The sequence below is a fragment of the Denticeps clupeoides genome, chromosome 1 (assembly GCF_900700375.1).
Source record: "Denticeps clupeoides chromosome 1, fDenClu1.1, whole genome shotgun sequence".
NCBI classification, from domain to species: Eukaryota; Metazoa; Chordata; class Actinopteri; order Clupeiformes; family Denticipitidae; genus Denticeps; species Denticeps clupeoides.
Genome location: NC_041707.1, coordinates 13133906 through 13151984, shown reverse-complemented (window position 1 = coordinate 13151984; position 18079 = coordinate 13133906). Strand labels below are relative to the sequence as shown.

The 18079-nt window shown below is 41.3% G+C and overlaps 1 protein-coding gene across 1 annotated transcript; it reads left to right on the top strand.

Moving 5' to 3' along the window:
• Nucleotides 1-14014: 14014 nt before the first annotated feature.
• On the top strand, nucleotides 14015-17626 carry rdh14a (retinol dehydrogenase 14a). The gene is made up of 2 exons (XM_028997232.1): nucleotides 14015-14375; nucleotides 14986-17626. Exons 1-2 carry the CDS (start codon nucleotides 14136-14138, stop codon nucleotides 15601-15603), a joined length of 858 nt encoding a protein of 285 aa, XP_028853065.1. The 5' UTR covers nucleotides 14015-14135; the 3' UTR covers nucleotides 15604-17626.
• The last annotated feature ends 453 nt before the right edge of the window (nucleotides 17627-18079 follow it).

The window sequence follows — 18079 nt, the reverse complement described above, 5'->3', positions numbered from 1 at the left end:
TCATTTACATTTAAGGCATTTGGCAGACGCTCTTATCCAGAGCGACTTACAACAGGCTTTCAAGTAACCATCGATGAAGTGATAAGTTCTGATTCATTAGGACCCCCAACGATGAATACAATCTTTTTATTCACTCTTGTTGTAGATTCTGTACACAAGTCAGACAATAAGAAGTTTACAAGTTAATCTAAATATTCTCTAAAGAGGAAGGTCTTGAGCTGCCGTTGAAAAAATAGTGCATCTAGGGAAATCTCCTTGTGGAACTGGTTAAAAGTGGCTGTAATTCTGCACCAAGGCTTAACTGTGGAAAGAGACTTTATATTGGTGTTCTTGTTAATCATTATAGCTCATCTCCCTCATCTCTTCTGCTCCAATAGACTCCAATTTGAATCACACTGCTAGATGTTTTCGTAATGTGAAAAAAATGGAATGTAGGAGGAGTGCATGTTAAATGAGTTTGTGCGTGGAGAGTGGACATTTAAATGAAGTTGGTGCAAGGCACAAAGCTTCTCTTATGAACTGCTCTGCTTCTGAGGGCCGTAAAGCACAAGAAAAAATAACAGCAGCAAATAGAACATGTCAGGATTAGCTTCTACATTTGTACCAGAGCCATTATTACTGTCAGGTAAATTAACCTGACTTTCTGCATATCGGAGGCCAGATGTAGACCTGAGTCTATGTTTATCTCGCATTCAAAACAGTGCAATTGTCAGTATTTAAATATGAACACTGATCATTTGATCTCAAGAGGAACCTACTGCCTCTCATTTTCAGATATTAATGCAGAGAGAATGTTTACTATAAATCAAAACAATGTTGGTTAATGTAGAAGAGCTACAGAAGTCCTGAGATCATTTTCTTGAGATCTCCAAATGACAAAAACTGTTTTCTTGAGGATGTCATGTTGAGGTTGTAAATTTCCCACTTGTGGAACTAATAAAGAATCTTCTCATCTCATCTTCACATCTCAACATTTTTCAACCTCTAACTCATTCTTACCACTGGAAACAACCACTAACACTCTCCTCTCCTCACTTTCCCTTTTTATGGATCATCTCTGTCCTCTATCTTCCAAACCCTTCTATCTTCTCCCTCCCCTTCCCTGCCCCCTGGCTATCTGAGGCGTTGCGCAGCAGTCGAAGGGAACTGCGAAGAGGAATTATTGACTTGACTCAATCAGAATCTCCTACACAACTTCTCCACTAACCTCACCTGAACTTCCCCTAGAGGTCAGAACAGCACAGTCACTGAGAATTTTCAAATGGCAGCTTAAGACCTTCCTCTTTAGAGAATACAGGGCTGGGAAAACTTTTTAGCTCAGGGGCCACATTGATTTTTAATATTTGACAGATGGGCCGGGCCAGAACCATATGCATACATATCAGACATAAACATAAAAAGGCATTACAGTGTTCATATTTACACATTCACTAATGCAGAAAGTCAAGGAGAGATAACAACAACAACAACATTTATTTCTTATATAGCCCAAAATCACATACAGTATGTCTCAATGGGCTTTGACAGGCCCCACACTTGACCCTTCTGCACACAAGGAAAAACTCCACAGAAAAAAAACTCTAGGAGAGAGAAAAAAAAGAAAGGAAGAAACATTGGGAAGGATACAGAGAGGGACCCCCTTCCAGGGTAGAGTGAGCCTGCAAATGGTGTCAGTGCAGGGCTGGTGATGATTTGTACAATATAATAATAAGTCCTACAGTTGTAGGGTTGGAGAAGTCCAGAATGTAGTCCAGTGTCATGGTCTAGATTACGTGTCCATACGTGTCCATTACGTGGCTGTGGTGACCCTCGGGTTCGTTTCATGTCCTCGTTTAGCAGTTGTCAGGAACCAGGATTTATCTGCTGGTCTCTTCACTGGATGTTGCCAGTAGTCTGGGCGCCTGATTCCGTGTCTCGGAGAATTTAACTTTGTCTGTGTCTGTGTCTAACAGGGGGACTCTGTGATAAACTGGACTTTATAATTGACACTGTGTCAAAGTGAAGTGAAATGAGTGTCTAGGACTTTAACAAAAAGCCAGAGAAAACAGATAGGTTTTGAGATTGTATTTAAACACTGACACTGACTGAGTCCTGGACACTGACAGGCAGAGATCTCCTACACTGCACCCCAGTAATCATCCTTTTGTACTTCATGATCACACTGGCATAAAATGTTTGAGATTTGTGCATTTTGTGTATTTGAAGTGTGCGTGTTTAATGATTTGATCTGTTCCTTTATATCTAGTCGTACAAAGGAACGAAAATGCATGTAAGAAATACAGCCTCTTTCCATCACATAATAAGTATGTGCCACCTAGTGAACGTTGCCGAAGGTTTTAAGTGCTAAAACGGAGTCCATGTCCTAACAGGAGTATTGTAGCAGCTGGTTTTAGTCATTGGTAGCGTAGGAGATCTGTCCTTGACTGGTGGGCTCTGACTTTCAGCGTTAATAATATTGTCTGTCTCAGAGTGAAATAAAATGATTGTGTTCATGGTTTGAGTCCTAGTGAACCAGAACTGGTTACTTCAGTTCCACTTAACATGAAAGCATGTTCTAAATTGCTCTGGATTACTGTCAGGATTTCCCTGACAGTAATAATGACTCTGGTACAAATGCAGAAGCTACTCCTGACATGTTCTATTTGCTGTTGTTGTTATTTCTCCTACTGAACGGCTCTCGGAAGCAGATCATGCAGAGCTCTGCTGCCTAAACGCTATATAATGATACTGGAATGAGTCGTACCAATGGCAATTATTCAACCAAACAGAATTAATCTCCATTGAGCTGGGCGGCGAGGGAAAAGACAGAGCTCTACTTACACAAAGGCAAATTATCTTCGTTTGCAGTTGTTTCTTGGTGGAAAGGATTGGTCTTAAATTAGCTTTTGCCATGCTAAACGCTGCACTGCAAATTGGCAGAGAAGCCCAGTGTTATTCTGAGAACTGAGTCACTGATTCCCTGATCAGAATGATTAATGGTAATATTCAGGACCGATTGGAGTCGCACTCGTTTTGACAGCCACCATTTGTGCTATGACAGACAGCAGGTTATTATTTTACTCTTTTATTCGATGGGCAGTTTGAAGAATGTTTTTCTAGCATGAAACTGTGATTTCAGTGCACATGGAACTCTTGAGAAGTTAAAAATGTGGATTTTTTTTCACCCTGTTTGCTGAGCACATTCACCTTGTTGCGCACCTTGTTTTCTTTGGAGATGGAATAGGTTCAGCTGCCCCAGAATAATTCATAGGCACATTCAACGTTTTTTTTCTCCCGTTAAGCTCCCTGCAGAATTAAGTGGACTTGGCTCAGTGAAACACGACTCCAAAAATGTGGAGGTCAGTTTCACTTGTTTAAACCACCATGTCATCATCTACAGTGATTTAAATCCATTGGTTAGGCATGCAGTGTGCTGTACATTGAGGATGGTGCAGTGAACCACATACAACTTGAGGTCAGTGTCTTCACTTGCCTCACGCAGATTCTTGGCCACAGCAGTGCTGAATGTTGGGCGAGAAAACATCGGCAAAACCTGACATGCTGAGCAACAGCAGCAGCCATCTGCAGGTCAGTAGTAAAATGGATGATGCCCCCCAGGCTATATTGCAAATCAACTCAAGATTCTAGATATTATATATTTCCATTTCTGGTGCATCTGGTGCACACTGGTGCATCGCAAACTTTGTACGATGCTCAGAGGGTCAGTGATGAATAAATCATCTGGAAACAGATTAGTATAAACAAAATAGTAAAAAAAAGTGCAGTAATATTGCTCTAAAATATACGTTTGAGGTTAAGTAAATGTAGATTTTCTTTCGGTTATTTTACTTTTTTGTTTTCTAAAAATGTGCTTTAAGTGTGATGATATCTACATTGTCTGAGGAGCTGTGATGAGTGTGTCCCTGAAAATGAGTGTCCAAGAAGGGAAGCCAACACCAGTGATCTTCTCTGCAGTCTTTATGACTCTTTGGATAGTGGTTTTCCCTAATGCCATTTTCCCTAATGCCATTTGTTGCATTTCATTTTGTGCAGTTTAACCATTTACATTTACATTTACAGCATTTATCAGACGCCCTTATCCAGAGCGACTTACAATCAGTATTAACAGGGACAGTCTCCCTGGAGCAACCTAAGGTTAAGTGTCTTGCTCAGGGACACAATGGTAGTAAGCGGGATTTTAACCCGGGTCTTCTGGTTCACAGGCGAGTGTCTTACCCACTAGGCTACTACCACCAAAATTACAATGTAGATTAGTGAAAAGTGAACGTGATGTTTTTTGTCATTGTGATACGCAGCAAGCACACATGGCACTCATTTAACTCTGCATTTAACCCATCAGCCTTTCATGAGAAGCGGGCAGGACCATGCTAAAGGGCCGATACGTTGTTCATTGCCACCTCAGTGGCATCGTGACGATTCAGGATTTGAAGCCACAATCTTTCAGTTACAAATCCATAGGCACGGACCCGGCTGGATCGGTGGCCGTAATTGTCGATAGGTGTGAGTGAATTTTCTGTGTGTGTATGCAGGGCCAGTATATTGCTAATCGGGGCTATAGCTGCCAGAGCTCATCCTTGGACAGTTCGACAGAAATCCTGAACACAAAAAAGGGTCATGTTTAATTACCGGCATCTAATAAAAAGCAGCAGAATGACAAGTGAGACCTCTAAGGGCCCACAAGGTTGTGAAGAGCAAACCTCAACAGGAAAACCCCAAGCGCTGAGCACTGCCAGCTAAGAGAGGGAATTAAAGGTATACTGGTTACTCTCTGGCGCGCGTTCCCCATTTCATAAACGGCCTGTCAATCGAGCCTCCTGTCTGGCTGCACTTTCCATTTGCTAATCTGACATGTTACCACAGTGCTCTCAGCTCAGGGAAGAAACCAGCCGACCCCTCGCAGCCCTCCTACAAATTCTACACCAGCAGAAAATAGCCTTCGGGTTCCCTCTCACACAGGGTTTTTACCGCATTGAAATGAATGTATCGCAAATGTGCACTGAAAGCTTTGCAAGACCATTACGGCCTTGAGGTTTATGGACTTGAAGGGACTGGTTTGTAGATTTGCACTTTTGGCCGTAGTAAAGTTGCCTGTGGCAGAAGGACGTGGACAATCATCGTGTTAGCTGCTTTGCGAGGTGTTTTGTGACGAATGTTTAATTCAGGATGGGTAGCATTTAAAAAATGTCTACAGCTATTTCCTGACTTGAACGTATCCCAGGTGTCAAGCTACATCTATCAGTGCGTAGAGGGAAAATTCCCCACCAGCCCCCTTGGCTGTTCTCCTCCCTACTTCATCCAGCTGCAGAGGGGCAAACCTCTCCTCCTTCCCTCACTCAAACAGTTCCCAGATAAAATGGCAAGTGTTTATTATGAGAAGAGCGGGAGCGAGAGATTGAGAGAGAGAAGGGTCAGGTCGCATTTGCTTGGGAGCAGGTGGTACTCACAAACATGGCAGCGAGACAGGGAAGGAATGAGAACCATGTCCACACGCTGCAGGGACGGGGGGAAACAGGGGTAGAGGCTCCTGATAGCGGCAGCCGCTGCTCAGCCTGACTGCTGAGCTGTCGCCTTCTAACACTCACTTTTCACAAATGCCGTTAGAACAAACAAAATGCACCATTTGTGATCAGATATGAACCCAGATAAAGTGAAAGTGAGGCAATTGTCTCAATTGTCATTGTGATACACTGCAGCACAGCACACGGTGACACAACAAAATGTGTCCTCTGCTTTTAACCATCACCCTTGGTGAGCAGTGGGCAGCCATGACAGGCGCCCGGGGAGCAGTGTGTGGGGACGGTGCTTTGCTCTGTGGCACCTCATTGGCACCTTGATGGCTCTGGATTCGCACAGGCAACCTTCTGATTACGGGGGTGCTTCCTTAACCGCTAGGCCACCTCTTCCACCACTGCCACCACCGCACCGCATAAACATTGAATAAAGGAAACAATGTAAGAAATACAAGTCAAAAATTAATTGTAATGCTTAATTAGGGTCCTAGGGACCAAAACATGTTTGGGGTCTCTGAAGTCTGACAACCCATTACAAGAGGAATAATATAGTTTTCCCAGCATGCAATGGCAGCAGGTACAAGAGGTGGATGGCATGACAGAAGGAAGAACAACATAGATGACAAAACACTGGAGAGATTAAGCATCAATGACAACAAAACTGGTGCCACTGGATTGCATAAAGGTCACTTTGCTCAGAATTAACTATCAGTCTGAGCGCAAAATTGCATTTAAATTGACCACCCAGAGAGGGTCCGTGTTTTGTAATTGATGCAAATTACTCCCCTACATTAGTATTAGCAATAGCAGTACAAATTTGTTCAGATCATGTAATATTGTTCATTTTGCTGTTTTTTGCTTCATGCATCATTGCAACAGGATAAAAAACTTTTTTTTATCCTTCAAAAAGGAGTACACCGCCTCTCTGTGGTGATATGGAGTTACTACAATCAAACTTTGCGTGAAAACAGAAGTTGTAAAATACATTTAGTGGTAGAAATTATCATGGAAAATCATTTTAATCATTTAATCTAATCTTTAATTAAAAGCATATTAAATCACTGTCACTGCTGCAGCCCTTTTTCAAAAGCAGTTCAACACTTGAATACCTAGTGCTGCTGAAACCACATCCTAACCTCAATTACCCTAATGTACTTCCATACCATTTTACCCAGCCATTGCCATTACTGCACTGAGATAGGACCGGTGCAAAGTGCTTCTGTTGAAAATATTCCAAGCCATGATCATGAGAAAGTACAGGGCCACAGCCTTCTTGGAACAGTAGAAAGAGCTGATTTTTCCCTCCTCAAGTAGCTCTCCACTAAGGTTAGATCACAGATCTGGCTCCAGCGCTTATACCAAAGTATCCTGGGAAACTCGCAGTGTGGTTGAAACATGCCCCTGCAAATTCAGCCCGCGCTCTATCACTCATTAACACATAAACAATTAAGTAATACCCCACCTGCTCATTACTACTATGACATAAGAGTTAGGCTGCAATAAGAGAAAGTAAATAAATAGATTTTCTTTATAAGAAAATTCACTGAGAAAACCTAAAAATAAGCCCTATGTAAAGTGAACCTGTCCTCCTCACACTATTTCATCTATCAAATTTTCCAAAGCTGGAATAACACCAGGATGTTGACCTTGGAGGGGAACAAAATCGGACAAAATCACAGGTGTTCTGTTACGTCACGACTTTCAACAGGAGTCGAGCGTTGAAAGGCTCAAATGGGACTCAATCAAATGCATATACGCTACACTATACACTGACTTGGGCATAACCCACAAAAACTCATCACCCAAGCACACAAAAGACTGTACTTTCTGGAATATGAAGATGAGCAAATTTGGCATGCCAACCAAAATCCTAACCAATTTCTACAGAGATGGGGAGGTTGTTCCATAGATGCAGTTTACAGCATGTATATGATCATGGCAACATCTCTGAGAAGGGCACTACTGTGTGTAAACGGCATCTCTGGAGCAACCTCCCCATCTCTGCAGGACATCATTTAAGAGAATACGCACCCTCAACACACCTTGTATACACCTACTCTCCTCAGGAAGATGCAAGAGGAGTGTAAAATCTTGCACAAAAAGATTCAGGTAACCAGAAAGCTTAAAGCTAAAAGGTTCATCTGACCATAACCATACTCATATTTACTGTATGTCTTCAGGCATTTAATGTGTATATGTTTTTACTGTATATACAATAATCTTCTTAAACTTAAAATACCAATCAGACTAGGATGACTAGGATGGTGGCCATTTTGAAGAATCCAATGCAAGAAACATATTTAGCACGTTTGATGATCTTTTTATCTTCGTGACTGCTTTGATCAATACTGTCATCATCAAACGCTGTTCATGAGATGGTCATTAACATGATAATGAATGATAAGAACGGTTTAGCATAAATGCATCACAGCAAAAGCTGTGGAGACAATAAAATGTTAGTCTTTTTTGCCTTTTTTTGTTTATTACATAAGATTCTAGATTGGATTATTGCCAGTACAACAGTATACACAGTATACCATGTATTGAAATAATGTTCAATAAAAATATATGTATATGTATATACTAAACTAAACTATACTAACTAAAACTAAAAGTTAAAAACTGTACATTTTCTCTATAAGAGAAAAGTAAAACTTTTCTGTACATTGAACAGGTTGAACAGGACATAACTGGACAACATCATGTAGGACTGCTTGTAAGTGGATAAGTTGGATATTTCAAACAGGACACACAACACACAGACACACAAACATTTGCAAAATGTGCAGGAATGTGCAAAAAGAGCAGAGATGTACAAAATGAGTTGAGATGTGCAAAAGGCTGAAAGTGTATTGTTGTTGAGTGTATCAGGTTTTTTGACAGTGCATTGAGACCATTGGGAGTTCACTCCCGTAGCACCCGACCAGGAATGTTGTCTGGTCCTGCTGCTTTCCACGGGTTGACTCCGCAGAGGGTCATCCTGACGTCTCCCGTGCAAAAGAACTCTGCCTCAAACCATGCAAAGAAGTCGTTCAGCTCATCCGGCAGGGAATCGCTGCTGCAGGCCTGTTGTGCTGACTTGTAGCCCGTGATGGTCTGGATCCCCTGCCACATGCGCCGTGTGTCATTTGAAGACGTGAAGTGGCTCTTGATTTTCTCTAACTTCACAAGTGTTATTTCATGTGTTTTCAGTTTTGTTCTATAATGTAAAAAATGCAAGATCCATGAATGCATCCAAAATTGGACTGGAACTGTATCTACAGTTGCATGCAAAAGTGTGGGCGCCCTTGCTTAACATGACCATTACTATAACAATTAATTGTTATAAGAGAACATGCTAAACTAGTCACCAATAGACATAAAAGATGACATGTCTTTACAGGATTGTATTTTTGTTGGATTGTTTTTTTGTCCGTTCTCTTTACAATTGTGGAGTTTGGGTACCTCAACCCATTGGAGATCTCAGGTAACTTTTATCAAAGATCTAGATCTTAATTAGTTTATTTGGCTATGACTTGATACACTGTCACTGCCCCTGGCATGCCGCTGTTGCGCAACAGCAGAAACTGGAACTGTGGTTAAGGTTTAATGATAGTCTGCTGATGAAACAGTTTGCATTGAATTTGTAGGAAATACATACCACATGAAAAACTAAACTTATGCCAATTTGTACAGCGAATAAAAATGCTTGGTTCAACCCAACAGGTATTGTTTGGAATTATTTTTGGAAGTGGAAAAGGTGTACAGTCCCAGTTCATGAGTTCAGTTGCTCCAGATGGCCCGGGTGGCAGGCAGCCCTTGATTGAATCTCTGGATGATTATGACAATGTTTCAAATGGGCTGACTGGGACCAGTGGAAAATGGAGGGAAGTGGGGGGAGAGTGTTATTCACAGCCGTTTTCTACGCTCCCAATGCCAAGAAAGACAAGGGGAGAAAAGGTAAATAGAGTTGGTGGAAGCACAACAGATGAAGCACCCGGGAGGTTCTGTACCTGTGAAGTGGCTTCCTCCTCCTTCAGCCTGTACTCATTAAATCATATTAATATCCCCACCATCCGCGGTAGTGTTAGAGGTCTGATTAATGGCACACCATATCATTACTGGAATGTCCACTCCAGCCACAGTTCTCCGCTTCCATGGTTCAAAGCCACATGAGAAACATTTACTGTAGATGCAGCATGTGCTTCCACCCCGTCTCCGCTCTCGCGGCTTTAAAAAACCTGACTCGCATCAGAAAGCAAGCACGAAGGTCGGGGTGTTAATGCCTGAAATGGCTACCATACTTTTTTGGAGAGCTGCCAGGCACAATTATTCAAGCCGCGAACGTACAGGAACAATCAGGAGCGCTAATTTGTTTATATATCCTGGAAACAAATTTGAAAGCGGCTAATGGCAGCTAATAGAAGAAGTTTTACAAGGGTTCTGCGCGGCCTGACGGAGTGCAGACTCACGCGTAAGTTGGCCATGATTGATTAGCCCACTATCCCAATTACAACTCCATTATTATGTGGTGAGTTGAGCTTTTCAACACTGTTCCACACCCTTAAGTGCACAGAACTTTTGATAAAACCTTTGATAGACATCGCAGGAATCAAAAGTGTTGATGACTATAATAAATCATATATGTTTCTGCATTAGTCCTTATGGGATTCATCCTTAAATGTTAATTAATCTTAAATGTTACTCTTGCACTGCCTATGTGCCCTGTTTGCACTTTATGTAACCCAGTTTGTCTGTGCTGCACACGTCCAATTCATGTCTAATTGTTCAAATGTTACATGTAGCACCAGGTTCTGGAGAAACGTTATTTCGTTTCACTATGTACTGTCTGTATCTATAGCTGAAATGACAATAAAGCTCAACTTCAACTTTCTCTTTCATGCAAAACTTCACAAAACAACATTTAATGCTGTTTTTGGCTAATTGGGTTGTTCTTAATTTACTTACTCACAAATAACATTTTACACTGCTTTATTTAGAAAAATTCTAATAAAGCAATAGTGGCTCATAGTATAGAATGCATATCATATGTGGAAGCCTGATCTGCCATCAGCATCAAAAACAACATGTTGCCATGTGTCAAGCATATCAGAAAGAGATCAAGTTCATCTAATCGATTATTGAAAATGAATACGACTGTCAAGTAAAGGTTTCCTGTCATTTTGCTGGAGGGAGGAAAATGAAACATCTTCTGCCATGATTGTATTTTTCATAAAATTTTTAATCCAGATCTGGATTAAAAATAAATAATTTTTTAAATAATGGTTCTGCATCTGACATATTGACGATTACAGTTTTAAATAATCTAGAATGAGGAAGTAGCGTGGGTGAAAGCTGTCAATCTTTGGGCTCCTCCAATTTGAATCTCTGTTCATTAAATTTTATTAATATATATTAATATAATATAAAATAATCATGATTTTCTAGGACACCGAACTAATTACAGATCAAAAAAAGATACAGATAATAAGAGGTTCAGTCTTATTTTATCTATTTATGTAACTCCTGAGTACGCCTGACCTTATGCAGCAGTGCACTTAGTACCAGTTCAAATAGTGCCATTAGATTAATGTTAGTGCTGGTCCACACATGATTTGATGAGATTTGAAAAGCAAAAAGAAATCATCTGTTTCATTATTCTGTTAACATCATACATGAAAACCTGTGCTGCTTTCTGGAGTTCCAAACTGTAGTTCCTTCACTATGCTTCCCAGCTCAGGCAGACTTCCAATGACAACATTTGGGCAAATGAGAGCCCCAAACATGAGCATCTGAGTAAAAGTCAGGTCATATTGCTTCAGGTTAATTTACGCGTTCACATTTTGCACGTCCTGTGAGTCATCTGAGACAAAATGTTTGGAATGCCACCCAATCAGAGCATTCAAAAAAGAACAATATGGATCAGATTCCTCTGTGCATTAACAGAGACCCAGATGAAACATGACCTTTAAAAAGGTAGGGAAGAAAAAGATTCTACGACGCACTTTTCCCATCATCTTTTTCCAAAGGTCTTTTACCAGATGTCTAAGACCTCCCAGTGGCTGGGATCAGAAATGGGGTTTTCTGAGGTCACCCATATTTCTTTCATTTTTTAATTCCACTGTTTTAGAGCCGATATGAAGATTTTGCCAAGTCCCACATTTTGCTCACTACACTGATGAAATGATTGGCAGGCTGGTCCAGTGGTACATTACCGTAATATCCGTAGCCTGAACTGGAGGCCTACTAGCTACTGTCAGTATTATTTTTTCAGCTGAACTGAGTTCCAGAACAATGGACAGCAGAGTTGAAAGGAAAAGTAATTGGGCTTTGCAAAAATAACTCAAAATATTTGATTTGCATGTAGCATACACACCATATTTTGAAATAATTATTACAATTACACTGAGTTCTGTCATTGGAAAGTTGTTTCTGGGATTGGAATAGGATGTAGATATGGGGTCTGCTCTTAGGTGCGCTAGTGCCTTGGTCTTAGAATATGAAATGAGGACCGGCAGTGCTTTTCACTGCCTGACGTTGAGCACAAACATGTCTCTTTCTCCCAAAGGCTTTGTAGAAGTTGGTCCCTCTACACTTTGGCTCTGAAATGCAAGCCTGATCGAGGCGGACTACATCTACCTCAAAGATGCAGCAACCCCAAGGGCCACCCAGCAGCAACTCTGAACTTTTCCAAGTGGAGGCATGCTTATCGCTTTCCCCCGATCTTGTCACTGTGCATTGGTTGGCCATTAATCAAAGCCCAGCCTTGGCCAGAGGAAGTGGCAGAGTATGAAGGGCGCTGTCATCCAGGCCATACATTATGTCAGTTAAAGCTGTTTTTTATTAGCAAGATGACAGATTGCTTTTTAATTGTTTTTTTTTTTGTTTTTTTTGGTTCTCACACATGGAAGCATGGGGCTGGACTGCATGAATCGTGGGAACTGTTGCTACTAAATGATGTTAATACCTTCTCTGGTCACTGTTTTACATACAAATTTAAACTTAGAAAACATAAAAATTTAAACTTAGACACTAGGTCTCTGCTTAAGATTAAGGTGAGATTTTAACTTAATTATAAACTCAATCGGTCAAATGTGCTTCCTTACTATGCAGTAAACTTGATGTTTACTTATATTTATATGTAGAACTAACAAAACTATTGTCTTCTTGCTGAAAGGAAATGTTTACAGCAGATTAAAGGATGCCATAATTTGTACTGTCACTTTTCAGCTCTACAGTACATTTCAACAGGATCAGGAAAAAAAATCAAAAGAAAAAAATCTATCCTCCTTTCTCTTAACTACCCTGTGTTTGAGAAAATAAACATCACTTTATTCTAAGGATATGGGTCAACATAGAGAATAGTGCAACTCCTTGGGTCCAGTACAATCCACCATTTTTCATCCTTGGGCTCAGTCACAAGTAAAATAAATGGTGAGTGCTTGCTGGAGAGTATGGATGGTGTTATACCGGGGAGTGGGCCTGGACGTGATGACAGAAAACTGCCCCCATTTTCATGTAAGTGATCCCAAGGTGATGGAAGGGAATTACATCACAATTTAAGGCCCCTAAACGAAATCAAGTCACAATAATACCCTACCATGACAACATTTTAAAATAGATTTTGTATAAATTAACCAAATTACATACTTAGCTAATCAGAGTTGGTTCAACAGTCTAATACAACATGTATCTCAAAAACACACTTTGTTTCAAATGCTGCAGGGATCTGATTCTGAGACCACACCTCATCAGGACAGGCACTGCTTATAGAAACTGACATGTCAGAAATGGCAGCAATGGAAGTGATAGTGTGACAGTACAAGTGGGAATATGTTTTGCTTGGCCACGATGGGCCTCTAAAGTGTTCTGTTTATTATTCCGAGAGCATGGAAACTAAAGAAAAAATGGGGAATGGGAATTGTTTAATAAAATGAAAGGACTGGCTTCAGCAGCTGCAGATATAATGAATTTCCATCATGCTGATAAGGTAAATAAGCACTTTTCAAATGTGTGCAAGTCTGCAAGTCATGCTGATTTACTCTAAGATAAAAAGATGTGTTTGTTTTTGCATTGTCATTGCAGTGTTTGTGTGTGTTTATGTGATTTACTTGTGCAATTATAAATGGTTCCTTTAACATTATTAATACGAAATGTAATTAGGTGGATGAAGATTATGATGTGAGGTCTATGAGGTCAGTAACTGTGAGACCTTCATTAAATTGAAAAAATTTGCTAGTTTCCTACACTGAAAGCTCATAGTTTACAAAATCTAAATGTGTGGTTTAAGACAAATGCAAGACCATGTAAACCATTCACACAAATAAGAAAAATTATGAATTCATAAATTCATTAATGATAAAACCAATGATAAAACAATAAGATCAATTAATTCATGTGTTTTTAATTCATGCCTGGTTTGTAGCATTTTAACCGACTGCATTTCATCCCATTGACAGTTCAAACAACAATGTGAAACGCGACCTCGCGGTCCCTTTAAGACGCAGTAAACGTAATCGCAGGGACTTCTGGGAAATGTAGTCCGTTTCTTCTTCGTCATTTGATATTCCGTTCCTGTTGTGCACGAGTCCATTTTCTGTTTTGCTTGATTTAATCCATGGAGATCTAACATCTGTCATCCTGAGGATGGAGGGAAAAACTATCATTGTCACCGGGGCGAACAGCGGTATAGGGAAAGCCACCACGGTTGAGCTGCTGAAGCAGCGGGGCAGGGTGATAATGGCTTGTCGGGACCAAGTCAGAGCCGAGGAAGTCGCCCGAGACATTGCACTGGAGGCGGGACCGGGTCACGGCGAAGTTCTGGTTAAACAACTGGATCTCGCGTCTTTGAAGTCCGTGCGTGGTTTCTGCGACGAAATCATCAAGGTATTCAAACAGCACACGCTGGATTGCTGGTGAGCTGTTTGTGCCACTGAAACCCCGCTGGAGGACAACAACAAACACCACGTGACACCGCGCTCCATCATTTCACGAGGGTCGTCAAGGATTTTGAATGGGGTTCACACTCTCTACAGTCCCGGTCAAAAGTTCTCATTTACGGGTCTTGCATGTTTAATATTATAGAAGAAAAAAAGCTGAAGACGTGCGTGCAGTTATGTAATAAATGGCAAAAAACATTTGAGTCTTCTCACACCTACTTTTAAGTTAGTGGGGTTGTTTTTCCAACAGTCCAGAAGGCTTTTGGTTGTCAAAGCAGTCATGAAGGTAAAAAGAGGCAACAGATTCATCAAACATACCTTAATTTTTCCTGCTCCAAAAAATCTGAAAAATTTTAGTTTTTGCTTTGGATTCTTCAAAATGGCCTCCATCTTCTGGAAGACACCGTAGCTCGTCTGCCTTTCACCTTTAAACTTCCCTGCTCTTGTGCCAGCCTACTGAGTTACGAACACACAAGGATTCAATTGTTAAATTGCTGTAAAGACGCCATGCTTTGTATCTGCATTAATATTCCTCTTGTCTGATTTGTGTTAAAAAGGAGGAGCACAGGATTGATGTCCTGATCAACAATGCCGGGGTCTACCAGTGTCCCTACAGCAAGACAGAGCAAGGCTTTGAGATGCAGTTTGGGGTCAACCACCTGGGTCACTTCCTGCTGACAAATCTACTGCTAGACCTCCTGATAAAGTCTGCTCCAAGCCGCATCATCGTGGTGTCATCCAAGCTCTACAAATACGGGGAGATCAACTTTGAAGACCTGAACAGTGAGCAGAGTTATGATAAGGCCTTTGCTTATGCCCGCAGCAAGCTGGCCAACCTCCTCTTCACGTACGAGCTTGCTCAACGCCTTGAGGACACAGGGGTGACGGTCAACGCTCTGACCCCCGGCATCGTGAACACCAACCTCGGGAGGCACGTCCACATCCCGCTGCTGGTTAAGCCCTTGTTTAACCTGGCCTCCTGGGCTTTCTTCAAGAGCCCTCAGGAAGGAGCACAGACTTCTGTGTTTCTGGCAAGTTCCCCCGATGTGGACGGTGTCCAGGGGAAATGTTTTGCCAATTGCCAGGAGGAAGAGCTACTGCCAAAGGCCACTGATGAGGACATGGCCAAGAAACTCTGGGACATTAGTGAGGTTATGGTGGGAATAACAACATGAAATGAAGGAGACTTCATGCTGGGTCAACCAGATGTGTGTAAGAGGGGTAGTGTGGAAAAGTGAACGCAAACTTAAAATAATAATAATGCCAAAGGTTGATGCTACTTCGGCTACTGTGTAAAATATCACACCAGATAAAGTGCTCATCTATTTGAAGTGGGATTTAAGCATAATTAGCATATGCTCAATCGCTAACCACCCGCCTTCAGGCTGACCGCTGTAACGTAATTTGACCTTGCTCAGTTTCCCCATGCATGTTGGAGTATTTCTTTAATTCGGATGATGATCATTGTTTTTTTTCCCCTCATTCGCTTCATCCACAATTTCACCCGTTTGTTTAACTCCTTTTAGTCTGTGTGTGTGTATGAGCGGCGGCTAGGCTAGACACTTGATCTTGTTTTGTTCAAAAGATGAACAGGTATTGATGAGAACTGGAACTGGAACCATTAGTATTGGCCTATACAGTAATGGAAAAAGCACAGTTCCAGATCTGTAGAACCACATATTGCTGTATTTTATAAAAAGAGACGCGCTATTTTCAGGACAGGGTTGTACAGTTCACGTAGCTTCAACCAATACCATAATCAAGCAGGCAAAACTGAAAAATTAAACTTTGTCTATTGTTGACGGGCCTCATTTACGGACTGATTTTGACTAAATAGGTATAAACGGGTCTAGTTTCAGAGTTCACTTCCACTCTAATTAAGCATGCCGCTAGCGGGTAGCGTAGCATAGCATCGCATTTCTCTCTCCACGTACGGTACACAGAGCCATTAGCGGGGAATGTTTTCTCTCTGCATTAACGCTAGATTAAACGTCCCCGTCGAAGTGGCGGCGAGCTTCCCTCAACGCAGTTTTAATGCTTTCACCACCTGCATCTGCCATTAGTGCATTTACTGGCTCATTTGGGGTGCGCAGCGACTAGCCAGCGAGCGCTCGAGATCCGAGAGCAGGAGGTTTAATCTGATGCTGAATAAGGGAGGTCTTTCAGTACGAACCGGGCCGAGCCAAGCGCCTGTTTGTTTTACAAATCAAGAAAACGAGGGAAATTACGAAAAAAGTCGGTGCCCCTAATGGTGCGTTCTGCAACGATGGCACATCGGCACCGTACCTTGCCAAAATGTTACAGTTTCATATCGTTTTTTACTTTCCACTTTCAGGAGGGTCAAATACCACAGTCAACAAACAAGGCAAATCTGTTTCCATTTTCAAATCAGAAGCCGTTTTCCTTTTTATTTTCTTCTCATGTGTGTTTCCAAATTGTCAGGAGAGTTTATCGCACGCTGGCATTGCATTTAAGGGCATTGTATTATTTCTCTGTTATAAAGCCCATTTTCCACTCAGGTCCATGGCAAAAACAAAATGTTACAATGCGTCTACTGTTTGTGCACACAGCAATAATTAAATTGTACATTAGCTGCACCTCTTATCCACTTCTGAAATGAAAAGTTCTGTAGCATGTTTCGGGATTATACTGTCTTCTGCTGCCTTGAAAGAATCTCCTTGTTCATTTTTTTTTCCCCTGAATATTGAGTTTCTACCTCTGCTAGACAGCATTATTTTTCCTAATTTGTGTGTTTGTGCTATTTGTGGCCAAGAACACCCTTCAAGTTTATTGCCCTGTGTTTGTTTTACATGAAGGGAAGTGTGTGGAAATTTGAGTATCATATTTGGAGGGGGTTTGTGGGGCTTTTCTTTAGATACGATTTTATTGACCTGATGTAAGCAGCGAGATGCTGTCCGCACGCTGCCCCTGTTGCTACAGTGGACAGCCAGGAAGAGTCGCTTTCAGAAAAGGCGCCTTGAAGATGACTTTTGACATGCAGTCAAGATAAAATGATTAAATGTCAGCACTGGATTAAAAAAAAAAAATGAAAACAATTAATACATATAATGTGATATTAACATAAAGCAGCTGGTTTTGTTCCGTCATCTAGTCATTCATCTGGTAAATGCCTTCTTATTAATGTTATCGGGCAAAGTGAGCAGTGGTTCTCCTACACCCTCCCCAGAGGTAGCAGGCCATATTTTGACATAACCCTCCAAAAATAAAAATGGACTTTTTCTCCCCGTTTAATGAAATATTTGTGTCCGCGGCGAGTCTAAGAAAACACGCGGCCTATTTTAGTCTTTGTTTTTCAGCTTCTTTCAATTTTCAAATGCTGCTCACACATGGAAACAATTGCAGTGGTCTAAATTGTTTCGTGGGAGATGTGTAGGTTTCCCAGAGAAGGACTGGGCTGTGTGCGTTTCCCGAAGTCAAGCGGATCGATTGTGATTTAAAACCGTTTACGCTGTGAGGCGATCCACTGCATTGTTCTGACTGTCCTCGGTTTATTTAGAGGAGCGCTTTTGCCATGCTAAGCACCGAGGCTTTCAACAACATTACAGAAACAGTTAAACTACATTTCATAAGCGTCTGGTTAAATACATGGGGGAAAGGGGTGAAAAACAAAGGGGTAATATTGGGCCTGTT

What these genes read in the sequence shown, in the direction of transcription:
- rdh14a (XM_028997232.1), top strand. Translation starts at nt 14,136, where the DNA reads ATGGAGGGAAAAACTATCATTGTCACCGGGGCGAACAGCGGTATAGGG. An exon ending in TCTGCGACGAAATCATCAAG is followed by an intron (nt 14,376 to 14,985) that starts GTATTCAAACAG and finishes TGTGTTAAAAAG; the next exon opens with GAGGAGCACAGGATTGATGT.